The sequence below is a fragment of the Aythya fuligula genome, chromosome 1, assembly GCF_009819795.1.
Source record: "Aythya fuligula isolate bAytFul2 chromosome 1, bAytFul2.pri, whole genome shotgun sequence".
NCBI classification, from domain to species: domain Eukaryota; kingdom Metazoa; phylum Chordata; class Aves; order Anseriformes; family Anatidae; genus Aythya; species Aythya fuligula.
Window position 1 is genome coordinate 132,176,088 of NC_045559.1, and position 17,411 is coordinate 132,193,498.

Genomic DNA, 17,411 nt, shown 5'->3' on the forward strand with positions numbered 1-17,411 from the left:
CCAACTCTTGACACCGCACAGGTCTACCCAAAAGTTCAGACCATGTGCCTAAGTTCACAGTCCAATCTCTTCTTAAATTCAGACAGGCTCGGTGCAGTGACCACTTCCCTGGGGAGCCTGTTCCAGTGTGCAACCACCCTCTCTGTGAAGAACCCCCTCCTGACGTCCAGCCTAAATTTCCCCTGCCTCAGCTTAACCCCGTTCCCGCGGGTCCTGTCACTAGTGTTAATGGAGAAAAGGTCTCCTGCTTCAAAATGAAATGGTAGACATGTATTATGTACAGCAAGGATTTTATTTTTAAAGATTCTTAAAATCTGAAATTTGAGTTGCTTCTGAAGAGCTAATTTCTCTGAAAAATATACACACATATTTACATCCACAATTAGAATTTGGGTTCCTGAATCTGGAAATTATCTATGCCTGTTTGGGTAGAGGAGTGGGGAAGACATATTTAGTTCCTGCTGTCTAGCATGATTTAGTGGTAGACTTTAGTACTAGTTTAAAGGTTGGACTATGCTCAAGCGTAGTCTGCCTGTCCCTCTGTAAGTCACGTTTATCTAAGTGTATCAAACAGCTTCACCAAAAGAAGTCAAATAGTAAAATGAATTTCTTAAATGAAAATGATTGTAATTGGTATCTTTGGTGATTGAATAGGGAAATATTTTAGAAAAAAACACCAGTGATGAAGTTTAAGCTGAACTTTGTTAGCAATGTGTATCCACTTCTTAAAATACAGTTTTGAATATCACCTGCGACTTATTGGTCTCCCCCCCACCTTGAGTAAAAAGAGTTTACTCACTTTTTATAATTACTGCATAATTAATGTGTAAGGCCGTAATCTCTGACATTTTATTCTATAAACCTTTTCCTTTCACACAATGTAGTTTCAGTGGTAAGCAAATATGAATCACAATATTCAGCTTGCAATATTTGATTGAGGGGAAAAAATAAAATCTATTTTCAACAATTTATGTAATTTGTCAAAATATTAATTTCAAGTCAACACATACATAAGTATTCCATGGCACTCCTTCCTCAAGTACCTAATTACTACACAAATTATAATAAGCTCTATGTAGCTTAATTCCATTATTGTTATTTACATGAATTCCAAAGTATTCTAATTCAAACAAGTTTAAAAGACACTTATTTATGCAAATAGTTTATCTTATAATCTTAGGTATTGCACATGGTCAGCAAAGACAAGCCCTACAACAGAAGCGATTATATTTTTCTTCAGAAATTAAAACTTTTAAAAATACATTCAGTATTTTCATTCTGTTGGGAGATGCATGTGCCCAAAGTGCACTATGTGAGTGGCATAGGTGGCTACAAAACTAAGTGTGGAAGAATTTGCAGGTATTTATAAACATGGGGTTGTGTAAGGAGTTAGAAATAAGATCAAAAAAACACGTGAGAACACGTGAGAAATTCCTCTATGATAAACTCTAAATTCATCACAATCTATCACTACAGTGGACCTATACTATATTACAGAATTTGCCATTGCTGTTGTAAAGCAAAGAAACTGTATTAACCCAAGGAAAAAGCAAAATTCCAACTTTTGTGTCTTTTTGTTTGAAATGGAAAAAAAAAAAAAAATATTGGTATGTGTGGTCAGACTTGTTGGCATTAAAAAGAAGTTTGAATATCTTTAACTTTTACAGTATTTTGATGCTAGCTGTGTACAGTAAAGCTCACTGTATCTGTAGATGTATAGACCATCATTAGTTTTGAATTATTTCATTAGTTTGAAATAAATACATGAACAAATGAAAAAAATCTTGAACAAGGAAGATTCCAAGCTAATGAAGTGACTTATGTATATATTTCTTCTGTATTTCAAAGTAGTACATATCACAGATGCTTACATCTTTACAGTTACAACTGTATGGTTTATTTTTCATATCATTTTCCTTTCAATGTGACTGAAGTTCTTACTAGTGACATATCTTCATATTCTTGGTTACACCCATTATTAACTGGTCTGGATGGCTTGTCATAAATCCATTCACTTTTCAGGGTAGCGCTGCTATCTGTATTTCTTGACTCAGTCTTGCACTTTTTACAGCACTGGTAAATCTGTTTCAATATTCCACAAAATATATTGTTAGGCAATAAAAATGTGTTTCCATCAGATATTCATCTTTTTAGAGATCATATTCCTCACTTTACTGGGATAGCAACCCAGTATTTATTGCAAATTGTTTGTAAAGTTATGATACTTTTCACAGCACAAGTAAACATGGAAATACTAATGTTAAATACAACTTCATGAATTGACATACTATTTATTATTAATAATTTTTAGTGGTACATTAGACCCTAATATTATTAGCTAATTAGGTATTATTTTAGGTATAGATATATATATTTATATATATGTATAGGAAATTAATATTAGGTGTAATATACCTAATGTTAATTAGGTATATTAGCTAATAGCTGAGTAATTAACATGTTGGTATTTCATAGACTATATGGTTTTAGCTAAGTGGTATATGGTCAACTGTAGACAATTATGATACAGTAAAACAATTATGGTATGTTTTAGTTTAAAATAAGAGTAAGAACTAATATTAAACATTATTAAATTGATTGATTAGCTTTTTATATGCTGAATTCTAAGATTTTACAGTTAGCAGAATAAGGGTAATTCATAAAAGTAGGTAGAAAGTGTGTCCAACTATATATCAGTGATTTCATGTAATACTTCTCCAATTCCTAATACTATCTCTTAAGGTGCATATATGCTGCCACTTTATAAAAATAGAGCATAAGGTAGGGGGAGAGAGATAACTATTATTTTTAATAATTTATTTATTCTTTATTCTTATGTAATTTAAATTAGTTGTTTGTTTGTTTTTGAGGGTGGATGAGATGGGTATCTTTTGGGGAAAATAAACAACTGACAGCTGTAACGGCTTCTCCATAAAGTATACACAATTGTCATGCAAGTCTCATTGGAAAAGTGCATTGTGGTGCCCTGTTCTGGACTTTGAAGCACAGAAAAAGTTTGACAGAGGTAAGGGAAAAGCTAAGAGAATTTTAGGCTAAAAAGAGGTAAGTTCCTCTTCCTGAGATAGCAGTTCCTTCCAGAAGCTACGTGAAGGGCTCAGCCAACCATGACATACCAGATTTAAGCAGTGGCCTAGAAGGGCTGAAGGGCCTTTGAGTGATTCAGTCCCTCTTTCATTATTGCATGCTCTGATTTTGACATGATACACATTTTCATGATACAAAACATTTGTCATTTAGTGGAAAAAAAAAAAAAATAAAAGACCCATAAGAAGTTATAAACTCCCTGACTTTGTAAATCTCAGTGTCTTTCTCTTTAGCTGGTGCAGTGGGTTGATCCTGGCTAGCAGCCAAGCAACCACAGAGCTGCTTGCTCACAACCCAGTCCCCAGCAGAAGAGGGGAGAGGACAGGAAGAACAAACATGAAAAATCTCCAGGGTCAAGATAAAGACAGTTTAATAGGTGAAAAAAAAAAAAAAACTGTGAAGCAAACAAAATCAGGAAATCGCTCATCAGCTCCCTCCAGCAGACCAATGCCAAGCCATTGTCTGAGCAACAGTCACCTCAGTAGTGCAAAGTGCTATTGTATCTCAGCAATTTTTTTGGTGTTTGTGTTTTCTTTTTCTCTTTTTCTCTCTTTTTTTGTTTTCTTTTTTCTTTTTTTGTTGTTGTTCTTGTTTACCTCTTCTCTCTCTGGCTTGAGTTCACTCTGTCTAACCACACATCCTTTGTCTCCAACTGCCCGAACTGTGTGAACATTTCTAGTTTTGATGTGGCTGTGAGGTAACAGAACTTAACAACTGGGTTTCTAAAGAAAATAAAACCCAAACCTTATTTGACCCAGAAGTGCAACCAGATACCATAAGTATCTTTGTAGGTCTTGTAACTTACGTCACTGGTGTCAAGTCTTTTCATAACGAGATTCTCCACTGTGCAGTAGTGAGAGCTGTTGCTGTAATTAATGCTAGGTTCACTAATACTTAAATAGCCCTTTCACAAGCTGAGAAAGTCTGCTAAGTTTGTTGTCTGTTCCCTCTTAATCCAATTTAAACTGCATTTGTTGACTACTAAGGGACTGTACACTATAGTTTTTTGAGAGGGGAGATTGTTGCACAATGAAGCACAAGGAACTTTTTATGTCTCATAAATGATAATCTTTGAACTACATTTACAAGTAAGGACCTTGTAAATAGAGCACATTGTAGCACTGTCCCTGCCTTCAAAGATTGTGTAATGCTCATTTGCATCAAGTTATGACATAGCTCAGATTTCTTCAGTTCAGATTTATTTCCTTATGCAAAGTTTCCTTCACATAAAAGATATTTCCAAATATGATCAAAATAAAACTATTAGTTGAAATCTACCTTTTAGTTTTTTGATGCACAAAAAGTGATTGATTAAAATGATTATAAGGAGGGGAACAGAGCCAAGATTAGGAAAGACGGAAGGATTTGTAAAATATGTAGGAAGCATAAGAAATCACTCTAATCTTAGACAGTTTTGTATCAAAAATATATATATTTTCTCCTTCCCTTTAAAGTGTTTTCAAGTTTTCAAAATGTCAGTGTGCTTCACTGCTGACCAGGAAAATGTCAGGCAGGGACCCATATTATCTGGGGGGTCAGAGTGGACATAAAATCCTGGTATGACTGACTGGCTGATTGAAACATGAGTGAAACAAAAGATGAGCAGACGTTCATGTATGCCCAGTGGAGCTCATTAGGAGCTGGAGCCCAGACATATGGAGGAAGCAGGATGTGTTTTAAAATGCTGATTAAGTGTTGTGGTTTTTTATTATTATTATTATCATTTTGTTTTGTTTTATAATTCTGTTTACTTTCCAGGTAAAAGTAATAATTCTAGATCAACCACCAGCATAGACAACAGCTTCCCAGTTGTCAGCAAGTTCAGAAAACAGATCTAATTTCTCTATACATCTCCGCTGCCACAGCTTTCTGTTTCTTGCTCTCAAAACATTCAAAGGCAGGGGGTTCTACCTCTAACTTTTTACTTAACAGAAAACAGACTGACTTTTTAGTTTGCTATAGCTGCACAATCTATTTATCATTTCTTTCCATCAGAAGATACCACCTTTCTTTAGGTCTGTAGTATTCATTTTTGAAGTTATTACTTACACCAAAAGCCATGATAACTGTGGTGATAAAGATGGTGTATCCAAGAAGGAACCACCACCACCATGTCGTTTCTGATCTTGTACAATCTTTACATTTGAAATCTGAAATGAAGATAACAAAAAATAAGTACCTGAAAAAGAAAAAATAGTTGCTTTTCTGATATGATTTCATTTGAAGGATTAGTGAGGATTAGTCAGCACAGTTGTCTTAATTTTTATCACATTTTCTTTCGCTCTTTTTTTTTCCAGGCTAAAAGGTTAAGCCTCTCATGTGAGAACTATTGTCTTTGTTCTTCAGATGAAATTTTTGAAACTGTTGTTAGCAATTTATAAAATTAAAAGTAAACAAAATTCTCAGTGTGCTCCAAGTGGGATATGCATAAACATTTCTTTTATACAGCACACACTTACGCAATGATGAAAAAGCCTATGGTGGTTTTCATTGTTTCTTGTTGTTGTTGTTTTTGTGCGTGTTTTTTTTTGTTTGTTTGTTTTGTTTTGTTTTGTTTTTTGCTTGTTTGTTTTTGCTTGTTTGCTTTTTAAACTAAACCAAGCATGATGGTGTGTAAATCAAAAGAATTTCATCAACAACTGTTTTTCTTTAGGGACTAAAAAGTAATGCATTGGACAATTGTTATGCATAAAGTGAAATGTAGAAACAGAGAAATTCTTTGCAGTACATAGCATATGCTAGTTAGATTTGCCTGGAAAGTGTTCATGCACAAAACTTGGCTCTGCTACAATAGTGTACCTTAGTCATTGAGTTCACAGTCCCCATCAGGATTACAGAAATTAGAAAATTTGAGGGCAGGGGAAGAGTTATAAGGTGATGAAAATGCTTTTATAATTACACAGAAAGAAACTCCCACTCCTACGTATCCCTACTTTCACAAACCTTTCTAAAAATACCCTTAGTGCTTAATTTACTATTCATTTTTCAGTGACTGGAAGGGGAAGCATGAACTACATATTTCAAAAAAGACAGCATACAAGGACTGAGGGAAATGATGAAAAATGGTACAAAATATTGTCACAGATTTCTGTTGTTTGTATGAAGCAAAGTAAAGATCCAGCAAATCTGTGTGCAGAATAGTAAGAAAAAAAATATTTAAAATGTGTAATGTATATATTAATGTAGAATATGAATTTAAATAATACAATAATATGCAAAATATCGAAAATGTATAAAATATATTAAATGTTGAGTCAGTGTTCTGCTGCCCAATGTCAGATGCAAAGAAAAGTCCCTGTCCCTGAGAAGTCTGGCTATATAAACTGTTCATACCTTCTCTCTCCTACTCATGACTGTAGACTGTTTTTTCCCCAACCTTCTTCTGGTAGCAGTGAGTGGTGGGAGAGAAGACAGTAAAATTTGTGGAAGACTTAATTCTCCTTGGATATATCAAGTCAGTTTCTGTGTATTAGACACTTCTTACCTTGTACTGTCAGCTTGGTGCCATTTCCACATTTGCTCAGAGTTTTCTGGGTTAGCGTCACATCACAGAAATAAAAGTTGCTGGCATTTTGGTCAACATTGCTGAGTTTTAAGATGGAGTATCCCCTGAACACATCCTTTGTAATGTGTATTTGTGGTCTACCGGTGCCTGAGCTTGACCGAAGACTCTGCTGGTTGTTGCAACTGGGGCCTTTTCTCCAGTACACAACTGGCTCCTCGTTCTTGTCATTGGGGTATTCAAAGACACACAGCATCCAGGTTGTGGAGTTAGTGAGCACACTGGCATCTTCAGGATATTGCACAACTGAGATCTCTGGCCTACTGCTAGCTGTAATTATCAATTAATTAATTATCACCTTTATTAAAAGCAATGTTAATGTTCTGTTAATGTTATCCTATTAGTCCAATACATCATTATTTAAATATTGACATGCAATTTGTGGAGGAATCCTGGAAAGCAAGGAAATACAATATATCTAAAAGGAGGGGAAAAAAAAAGTAACAAAAACTTTAGCAAAAATGAAATTCTATTCTTGTTTTAAATATAAGGATTATTTAAGTTTACTCACTTTCTGATATTTTCTATGCAAGGTCAACATCTTTTTTCTAAGTTAATACAAGTCTTCAATTTCTATATTTTTTCATATTTTTATGAAAAAAAATAAATGTTGATAATTCCTAACATTTTTCTTTTTAATTCTTTAAGTCTATATGCAGTAAAGATTTATACAGATACTGTGTGCACGTAAACTATCTACAGAGTTAATACAGAAGGATGGTGAAACCATAGATGGATAACATGAGATGTTTTTTTTTTTGCATATATGCAGGCAACAATGAGATGAAGACTGGGAATATGCCTGAAATAAATCTGTTGCTGTGCCTTGAACTAAAATAATAATAATAATAAAACTGTTAATTAAAATAAGATTGCAATAAACAAGAAGATACACCACAAGAGACCAATCTTTCATTAAATGTAAAGAATTCCAGAATGTTAATACTTAGTCAATAAGCAAATAAGCAAATAAGTCTTTACTAGTTTGGAAATAAGTGAAGAGGCTTTTCCAAGACACATAGTTGTAGAATCATACAGGTACCTCTAAATCATAAGGTACCTCTATAATCCATCTTGTTCCAGCCGCTCTGCCATGGGCAGGGATGCCACCCACTAGACTAGGTTGCCCAAAGCCCCACCCAACTGGCCTTAAACTACTCCAGGGATGGGGGCATCCAAAGCTTCTCTCAGCAATCTGTTCTCGTGTTCTACCACTCTTATAGTGAAAAATTTCTTCTTTATGCTCACTTTAAATGTAACTTCTTTAAAGCTACCTTCTTTAAATCTACCTTTACCAGGCTAAAAGCCTTTCTCCACCTTTCTTATAAACCCCCTTTATGTCTTGAAACTCTGCAGTAAATTCTTCCCAGAGCCTTCCCTTCTCCAGGCTGAACAACCCCAATGTTCTCAGCCTTTCTTCATAGGAGAGGTGCTCCAGATCTCTGATAACCTTCATGATCCTCCTCTGGACCCATAATGATGAACTCTGAGATATTTTTTTTCTGAATAACAAAAAAATCCCTATTTGACACCCATCTCAGATCAGCTAGCAGTGACATCTCACTATTTCTAGTGAATATGACTAAACTTTATCTACATTTGTGTCTCATCTTAAGTGTTTTGAGATTCTAACTAATAATTCACACAAGATTAATCTGCTTTCAAGTCAGTTATTTAAACTTTAAATAACCACATTGAAACTCCAACACTTAACCTTACTCTCCCTTTTTAGTCGATAAACTGAAATAATAATTTAAAGGCAAGATTGATTTAATGCCACAATAAAGGTTTAAACAGATTGAATGATTTATTTATTTACTTACTTTACTGTAAGAACATCTATTTCTCATGTAGAGTAATAAATTCATGAAAGAGACATTCAGAATTCTGTGAAATGAATCTTTTCCATCTGAGCAACTGCAACTAGACTTCCACCATTAACTGTATTTACTGAATTGCTTTGAAATTAAACATTTGTCTTACGTGTTACTTATGCATTTTTATACCAAGTATAAAAAAAAAGGAAAATTATTACTAAGCACAGACAACACATGCTTTTAAAAATATTAGAACAAACTAATATGATGCTTCAAAATAGTTGGTTACCTCTAATTTTTTATATTATTCTTTTTAGACTTCTTGTCATCTGAGCACACATACTAAGAAATGTATGCTCAGAAATGACTGTTCTGTACTTGAAAGAGGTTTGGTTTGCTGAAATATAACATGGAATAGATTTTAAAAGGGACATAAACCCAGAGGAGTGAAGGAAGTTTCTGGGCTATATCCTTCTTTTACTTGAAAAACAACTTTCTTTAAAAAAAAAATCAATATATCACATTGATAGCAATATTTCAAAACCCATGTAAAACCAATTTCAGTATACTCAATGAAGGAAAGCAACTTTGTGTAAAGAAAAGGATGTGTCATATCTGAAATATCTTTTGCATTTTCATCATACTATACAATTAAAAAAAAAAAAAAAGAAAAGAAAAAAAAAGCTCCAAATACGATTTATATTTCTTTCCTTTTAAATTTGTTAGTATAAATGAATAGTTTTAAAAGTACTTCAAGACTCACTTATACTAAAGTCCTGAAATAAAGTTATTGACCTGAATATTAAAATATCAGTACAGATTTCTAATATGCAAAAGTGAACCCGCTCTTCTTTCTTTTTATTATTATGTGTCAGTCAGATTTAATTTTTTTTGACACTTTCATTCTTGATTAAAAATTGACACTGATTTTCTCAAAAGTTAGTTTTTTAAGAATTTTGAGGTTAAAAAACAAACAAACAAACAACAACAACAACAAAAACTGCAAAAAAATACTTACCTGAAAAGTGAACAAAGTAAGATATTGTAATTAATATACCAATCGGCATCGTTTTCTTGGAATTGCCAATGAAAAGTTTTAAAAGGTCAACTGAGACTGCTAAAACCACAGCTATCAGCAACTAGCTGAAAAATAAATTAAAGTTCTCCTAAAAACATGTTTTTAACCCTGTTTCTAAGGGGAGGTTCCTGTGGTTTTACTCACTGTAACTATTTCCCTTTCTGCCATCACACATCCTGGACATTGCAACAGATTAGCTTATAATATTGTAGTTTCAAGTTGAACTCTGCTATGACTGTTTTTACATTCTGAGTATTTTCTTCAGACAACTAGGAGAAGGATTGGTTTTCTGTGGTGAATTTACTCAAAGCTGACAAAAACAGAAATAAATCATTGGTAGCAACAGTGACAATATAATACAGCAAAGTTGTCAACAGATACCTCTCTTTGATATTCTTGCTGAAAGACCTGTTTATGCCTTCAGCACCAGAAGGATGAAGCTTTATCTAGCTTTTGTTCACTTAGACAAATAAAACATACCACAAGAGTGTTTCAGAAATAAATAAAAAATAAAAACAAACATAATTTCTTCTTTTTTTTTTTCTTTCTTTTTTTTTTTTTTTTTTCAGAAAAGAAATCATGCAATCCAACATATATGAACATTAGCTGCCAAGAACCATAATGTGGCAAAGAAAGCAATGTAGTTATCACCCTAACACTTACCTTTGGAATTCACAGAAGCCCATTAGGTCAGCTAACCTCCTCATAGCTCCTTGCATAAACTATTAAATTTCATCATGCACAGTTACCCCTGTGTTTTACTAAAGCTTGATTTTATCGCACTGCACTGCCCACGGATTTGAATGTCTGCATTTGACTGCAGAGATAACTTCCATGGAAATATCTAGTTTTGATTTGAAGACACTGAGAGGCATCTACAAACTCAATAGCTTGTTGCTGAAATGACTAACGATTCTCACTGTGAAAGGCTGTGTCTTCACCTTACATGTCCTTTATTATATCAATTCTTTTGCCACCCGCTCCCCCCTCCCGCCCTTTTTACATGTAAGTTGTTATATGGGATAACATCCTGATAATTGTTTTCAAATAAAATAAAAAAAGGCGTTCAAGGCTTCTGATAGAAGGCATTTTCTCCAGTCCTGGGATAAGATATATATGATTCTATATAGACACCTTAAAACCATTTTACTACATTTTTCTACAGAGTTAAAATCAAATTTCTACTCTTCTGCTTCTCTGTCTTGTTTACAAATACAAGGATACACAGCGTCCTGCTGGGAGGCCACTATGTTTGTCTACTTGAAATGTTGCATGTCTTTGCAGAATCACTGCCTTCTAAGGTGGTACAAATATATTCCATTTTCATTAAATAGCACTAAGACCAGAACCAAAACCTCTAAATTTCCAGTAGGCATAATATATTTTGTCTCCTTGACAACTTTTAGAAATGTTTGCTAAGCTGATCTTAAAATGCTAATTGTATACTCCAATCATTTTATTATTTTCACCTATTTCTTAAAGAATTCTATCCCCCTAATCCACATTCACTCAGATGTATGTCTCAGGAAAATAAATAAATAAAAGCAAAAAAATGTAGACTATTTAAACTTAAATTTGTGGACACATTATTTACTGTTGTTATCAATGGATTACCTAAAATTAAAATAGAGCGAAAATTGTGTTCTAGAGACACCAAATAGCTAACTAATCACACAAAGGAAATAATATCAACAAGAAGATAAAAAATAACTCTTATTCCCTAAAAAATAGGCATAGATAAATAATTTTAAAAAATTTGTAAAGAGAATGTATCATTAAACTTATGCCATTCTTTACCTCATTTTTTATCAACAGATTAACATATGAATATAATCACCAATAAAAAATTTAATATAATTTAATAATTATATAATTATATAGTATATATATTATATAATATATAATATGTAATTATATATACAATTATATAATTATAATTATAATTAATTTAACATAAATATATTAACATGTTATATGACATTATACAATATATATTTATATATTTCATATATAAGTATATGAATAATATAATTAATAATATTACTATAGTGATAATTGTGATGATAATGATAAATATCTATATAATGTTAATTATATTAATATAAATTAATATTAATTGATTAAATAGTAAGTGTAAAAACAACAGCTAAATTGGATATTATTCTTATAAATCATATCTGATATTAATCGGGTTGAAGAGAGAAATAAAAGAAATGTAAAATTCTTTGAATTTCCTGCTTCTAGGAAGTAACTCCCCATATAATATTTTTACCTTTAACATTTTGAACAACAGTGATAAAAGCCCTTAAGATACTGATTTGAATAAGCAATAGGTGATTCAGAGAAAACTGATCAAAGGCAAGCATAAGGAAATTAATGCAGCTGGTCCAGGATTCACACATACATTTGAGCAGTTATCCAGTATCAGAGGATTCTGTTTCATTTTATGTTGTTTTCCAGAAAATTAATGTATTTAATTTGATAGGGATAGAGTTACTCTATGTTTTAACACAGTGTTTATCTCAGTATCTTGTTCTAATGACTTGGACTCAGCTAAAGTTTAACCTGGTTTTAATCACAGAATCACAGAATGGACGAGGTTGGAAGAGACCCCTGAAGACCCTCTAGTCTAGCTCAGCAGGATCACCTAGAGCACATTGCGCAGGATAGCATCCAGGTGGGTTTTGAATATCTATAGAGAAGGAGACTCCACAATCATATGTAATTACAATAATGTTGAATTATACTACAAAGTAGAACTTTGTGAGGTAAATAAGCATTAGTTTATTGGCTTAGTGAGAGTTCAGCAAACAAAAAGGCTTGCCTACTGTTGTAACTAACTAATCCATTAATTATGAATTGCCTTTAGTTTATGTATTAGTGTTATACAATGCAAAAAAGTACTCATCTCTTTCAAATGATAGACAAAATTCCTCATGAAATGAAGTCCTGCCAGAGCTTTGAGTTTCAGCTAACCAAAATATTTATGCTAGTATATAACAATAAGCTTGAATCTATTGCTATTCAGTAATAATTTTTTGAAAAGAAACTGTATCTCATAGGAATGATGTGTATGTGACATAAACACTTTCATGAAGAAAAATCAGATGATTTTTGTGCTTATTGGTCAGTTGCTATGTGAATTAAACTTGTGACCAAGAAAACAAGTCAAAGGTTTTGAAATAATTAAGATCTTTAAAAAGATGAAATCTAGAAATGTTATGTCATGGCATACAATAGGAAATATTGAAATGTCACTGCATAAAAGTGTTTTTTACTCTCTAAAACTGGAGAGAGATTAATTTTAAATGTATTATTTTCTTCCTATACATGACATAGATAAAGCTTGAAACTTAAGATAAGGTAATAACTGTACAATGACCTTGTAACCTTTTCTCTAAAAAGAAGCACACAACCTAAGGATATGGTGACTGACATGTAGGTCTTCTTCAGGACCTACCCACAGTGATGAAAATAAGAATCATGTCAATTAAAATATCAGAACAATACCAACACATAAGCATGCTTACTTTTAGACTTCTTTCACTCCTCTGTGGTTTCTTATTACCAGCTTCAACTATAATTTCAAGGAATTTGGAAACTTGAGTTTATCTAAAATTATATTTTAATTAACCGCTAAAATGAGGATTCGTTTTAGGACTATAATAGAGACGATACATATTTACAAGGCCTAGATTCCAGCTGATTATTGTCTATCTACAGGACTGGGAGAAAAAGATGGATAGATTTACTTAGTAGGCTGTAGCTTCTCTGTCAGCAGAGTTGTTTTCACTATGATAAGCGGAAAAATTGAGAGAGTAACTGTGCAGATGTCTAACTGCTCTGTGGCTGCAGCCTGGAGGAACAGCAAGGTTAAGTAATTTCTAAATGAAGTACAAATACACGATCTGTTTTGAAATTTATAATGGTATCACCAAGAGATGAGAAAATAAATTCTGTGCAAATTTCTACTGAAGCCATGAAAATAGATAACAAGACATGAAGGAAGATACAAACAATCTCAGAGTAATACCTCTTCACTGGTCCTTATTTGGAGGTATTTAACCCTGAAAAGCAATCAGGCATTTTATGAGTGTCTATAAAAATGCAGGTGAATATGGCAGTGTGAAATAAAACAGTGCCTTGTAGTTAATGACTACCCAAAAATAGCTACTTTACAACATAAAACTGCTTGAAGCAGACATCTCCTTAGCACATATTAAACAAGTAAGATAATTTGCATCCAGTTTATTCTTTAGATTTATTCAGCATAAATCTAGAGTCCAAGAAAGCAGGTAAACATTGTAGAAATCTTGCTAATGGTAAGAGTAGCAGAGCTCTGGAATAGATTCTCTGGGGAGGCTGGACACCTTAGAGAAAGATGAGTGTCAAGAACGACATGGGAGGATCCTATATGGGGACTAGTGCATATGACCTCGAGGTTTCTCTCTGTTTTCTAATCAGATGCACAATATGGAAGAGGGCTGCCACTAGCACAGACTGAGAGAATATCAAAAGCTGCTTTATATCTAGTGACTGTTCCTAAAAACTTAAGATGTTCTTCATCTTCAGGTTGCCCAGGTAATGCAGACTCTGTAAACTCCTGCTGGGTGTCTCCATAGTAGTGCATTGCTTAGCCTAGTAGGAAGTTAAAGGCATTGCAGAATCTTTTCTACTTGTAGGCAGAACAAAACAGGAGCAAAAATGAAATTCACAATGAAAAGCAAATACTTCAATTGTACCCTCATTCACAAATAGAGAAACTGGATGGATATGACAGGTGAAATGTGGAAAGAGTACATTATCTCTTTTGACCAAAACTCCTACCTTAGTTTAATTATTTAACTATTACTAATTCTTACAGCCAAGAGAGGAAATTTCAATACTAGCAGAATATTTACCATGTGTATAAATCTCTTTAGTAACCAATATGAATTAAAAGTGCTGTTAATCATTTGAAATCTGGAGACCAAATTTTTTCACTGTTCCTATCAATAAGTTGGTATGGATGAAACTGCCAGCAGTGTATATCAGTAGTGGATCTGCAGCTTGCAGGTTGAATTTAGAGCAAGTTGTTTATGAAGTCAGCTAATTTCAGACCCCAGTATTTTGTGTTACTAATAAATACAAAATTTAATTGCAGTTTAAATACAATCATTGGGGGAAAATAGCTTTATTGGACTTAAAAGCATGTGTGATTAAGAAAACACTTTAATAAACATTAATGCGTGGCATCTTTTCTTCTTGCTTGATCAGGAATTTGAGATTTTCCATGCAGAGAAATATGGAACCTGCTAACAGTTTCTTGATCTTCTGGGTATGTCCACATGCAGAGCTGCTTTTAATTGCACAATGAAGTGTGCTTCTGAATTCTGGAATATTTTCCATATTCTCTCAGTAGGAGTGGAATGATCTTAAGTCTCTTTTTGCTGACAGCTGACACCACCATCAAAGGAAATGCAGTGTGGTTATCCAGTGGATTCTGTGGGATCTTTCTGTTGACCAGCAGCAGGGAGTCTACCGTATAGTAAAATGACTTACCCTTTCTGGGAGTTCTTTCCTTGAACCTCGTTCAGAGAAATACAAATAGTAATTAAATGCTCAACAAACAACCCAAGCAGGATAGTGACACTAAATTCTATCAGTCTGCATCATTACCTGATGCATCAAAATATTTCTACCAGAACAAACACAGTAGTTCAGTGTTATGATCGTGGACACACCTAAAAGTGATAACTGCTACTCTGTATGCTACTCTGAGATTTCATCTATAGCTTTAGATCAATCCTTCACACATGCTCAGAGTATTCTTAATACATGTGGTCAGCTCTCAGCCTATTTCAACAATGCTGTAACGAACACAATTTTTTCTGACATTATCTGGCGCTTGCATAAGAAATGGAAAGCTGCAGTTCTTCCTCAGCTTATTGATGTGAAATTCTACGTTTCAGAAAACTCCACAGAGTGCAATATGAATAATGCTATTATAGAGTCAAAACACTCTTCTTTGCCTCTCTCTACATCTTTAACTCTCTTTCTCTCCATCCCCATTCCCTTTACTCTCTTCTATGTTGAAAATGGAGAACCACAATAAAGTTGCCCCTCTGGCCTGGAAATATTATTTTCTGTGTTAAATTGAGGAAATTTTTACTACTGTGTATTTCACTGTCTGCTGCTGTACCATAGAAGGCAGAAACAAAATTATTTTGGTCTTTATAGATCAATATCAAAAAAAATCCATTTAAAATCCACACAGAAATTTAAATGCAGCTAGTACAAAGAACAAAATATCATGTTTTCTATTCTCACTGAGAAATCAATTCAATAACAAAGACACATTTTTATACATGTTCTGGTTTATAAACTGGCTTGAGGTGAAACTACATTCGGGGTGTTCGGCAGTCTCAAACTGCAAACACAAGACTTCCAGTAAACCAGTAAGAATATTTCTTTAGGCAGGAGTTATCATATTCAGTAGGCAGGACATCGTTATCACACAGAAAACAAAACAAAGCAACCCCCTTCTTGTAAATCTTGTTTTTGCAAATCCTGTTAGGACGATGATATAGCTGCAATACAAACTGACATTACAGGGGGCTAGAAATCTCATTGTTTGACCAAAAATGTGGCAACTGTACACCCCAGAGAAATCCTTACCTTGCCTATTACCTTTTCACTGGTTATTCTTAACCAGTGAAAAGGTAATAGGCAAGGTAAGGATTTCTCTGGGGTGAAATTGATATTGGGGTGACAATGTTTGTTAGAGTTTCTCAGTCTCCTGAGTGCTATCACTATAGTGAAAGCATCAGAGTCAATTCTCCTACACCTCACAGTCCTGCTGGCCATAGACTAAGCTAGGTATAAGACAATCTGTACATAAAATAATTTGTTATCAAGATTACCCTTTCAAACATCCAACGGAAAAGATGAAACCATTTCAAGAGTAGCTCTGTTCACTGATAAATCAACACATCTTTATGCTTTCTCATATCAAAACTAAGCAACACACTTTAATGTAAGTTTAATGTAAGTATTCTTCACCTGTTGGCAGGAAGAGTTTTTAAAAAGTTTTTAAAAAAAGATGTAGTCTTTCTACACTGTACATCCATTTCAACTTCTTGAGACATATCCACTTGAACTGGAGCAATTTATTTGACTGAATGCATTAATTTTCCCTTTAAAGAAATTATTAACTTTAATGTTAATGTTACCTAGCAGCAAATAGAAAGCCTTCTTTTTATTTATTCATATATTTATTTATTTATTGTGCTGTTAATTTCACAAACAAACCTGAGGTGGAGGATATAAGCCTGAAATATGATTTCTCCCTGAAGTATAGCTAGTTGCTCTGGCACTTATGTCAGTGTTGGTGTAATTGGGTTGAGCAAGACAATTGCTTGAACTTTGAAAGCATAGCATTAGCTCCTTTCAAATCCTACTTACTTGCATTATCGCAACATTCTACGTTTGTATCAAGCGATGAACTTTTATCTCTACAGAAACTATATTTCATGCATGGAAATAGAAAACTAAAAGTGTAGAGATAGAAGAATAAAATGTTAAAGGGCGGATGAAAAAGAGGAAGAGGATATCCTAAAGATAAATGTAAAAACACTATTTTATTTATGTATCTTTAGATTAGTGTGGTGTAACTACGGCTCCCAGACAGGATGCTTCCTATAAAGCTCTTTGATGTTTTTGACAGCTGCACAAATGAAATTATGTGACAAGGATTGTTTATCGTATAAGATCAAAAGTTCCAATTACTTATAATAATTTTGCAGTCAATAATGAAAAATTATGAAGCTAATAACATTTTCCTCTTGTATTGTGATTTATCTGTAAACCA

General features: G+C 33.4%; 1 protein-coding gene across 1 annotated transcript in view; it reads left to right on the forward strand.

The window, feature by feature from the left end:
• Window positions 1-12,192, forward strand: part of PNPLA4 (patatin like phospholipase domain containing 4) — a 42,931-nt gene extending 30,739 nt beyond the window's left edge. The window contains exon 9 of the mRNA XM_032207852.1: window positions 12,144-12,192. Coding sequence (XP_032063743.1) covers window positions 12,144-12,179 — 36 coding nt within the window. The 3' untranslated portion in view covers window positions 12,180-12,192. The remainder of the gene's footprint in view (window positions 1-12,143) is intronic.
• Window positions 12,193-17,411: the final 5,219 nt, after the last annotated feature.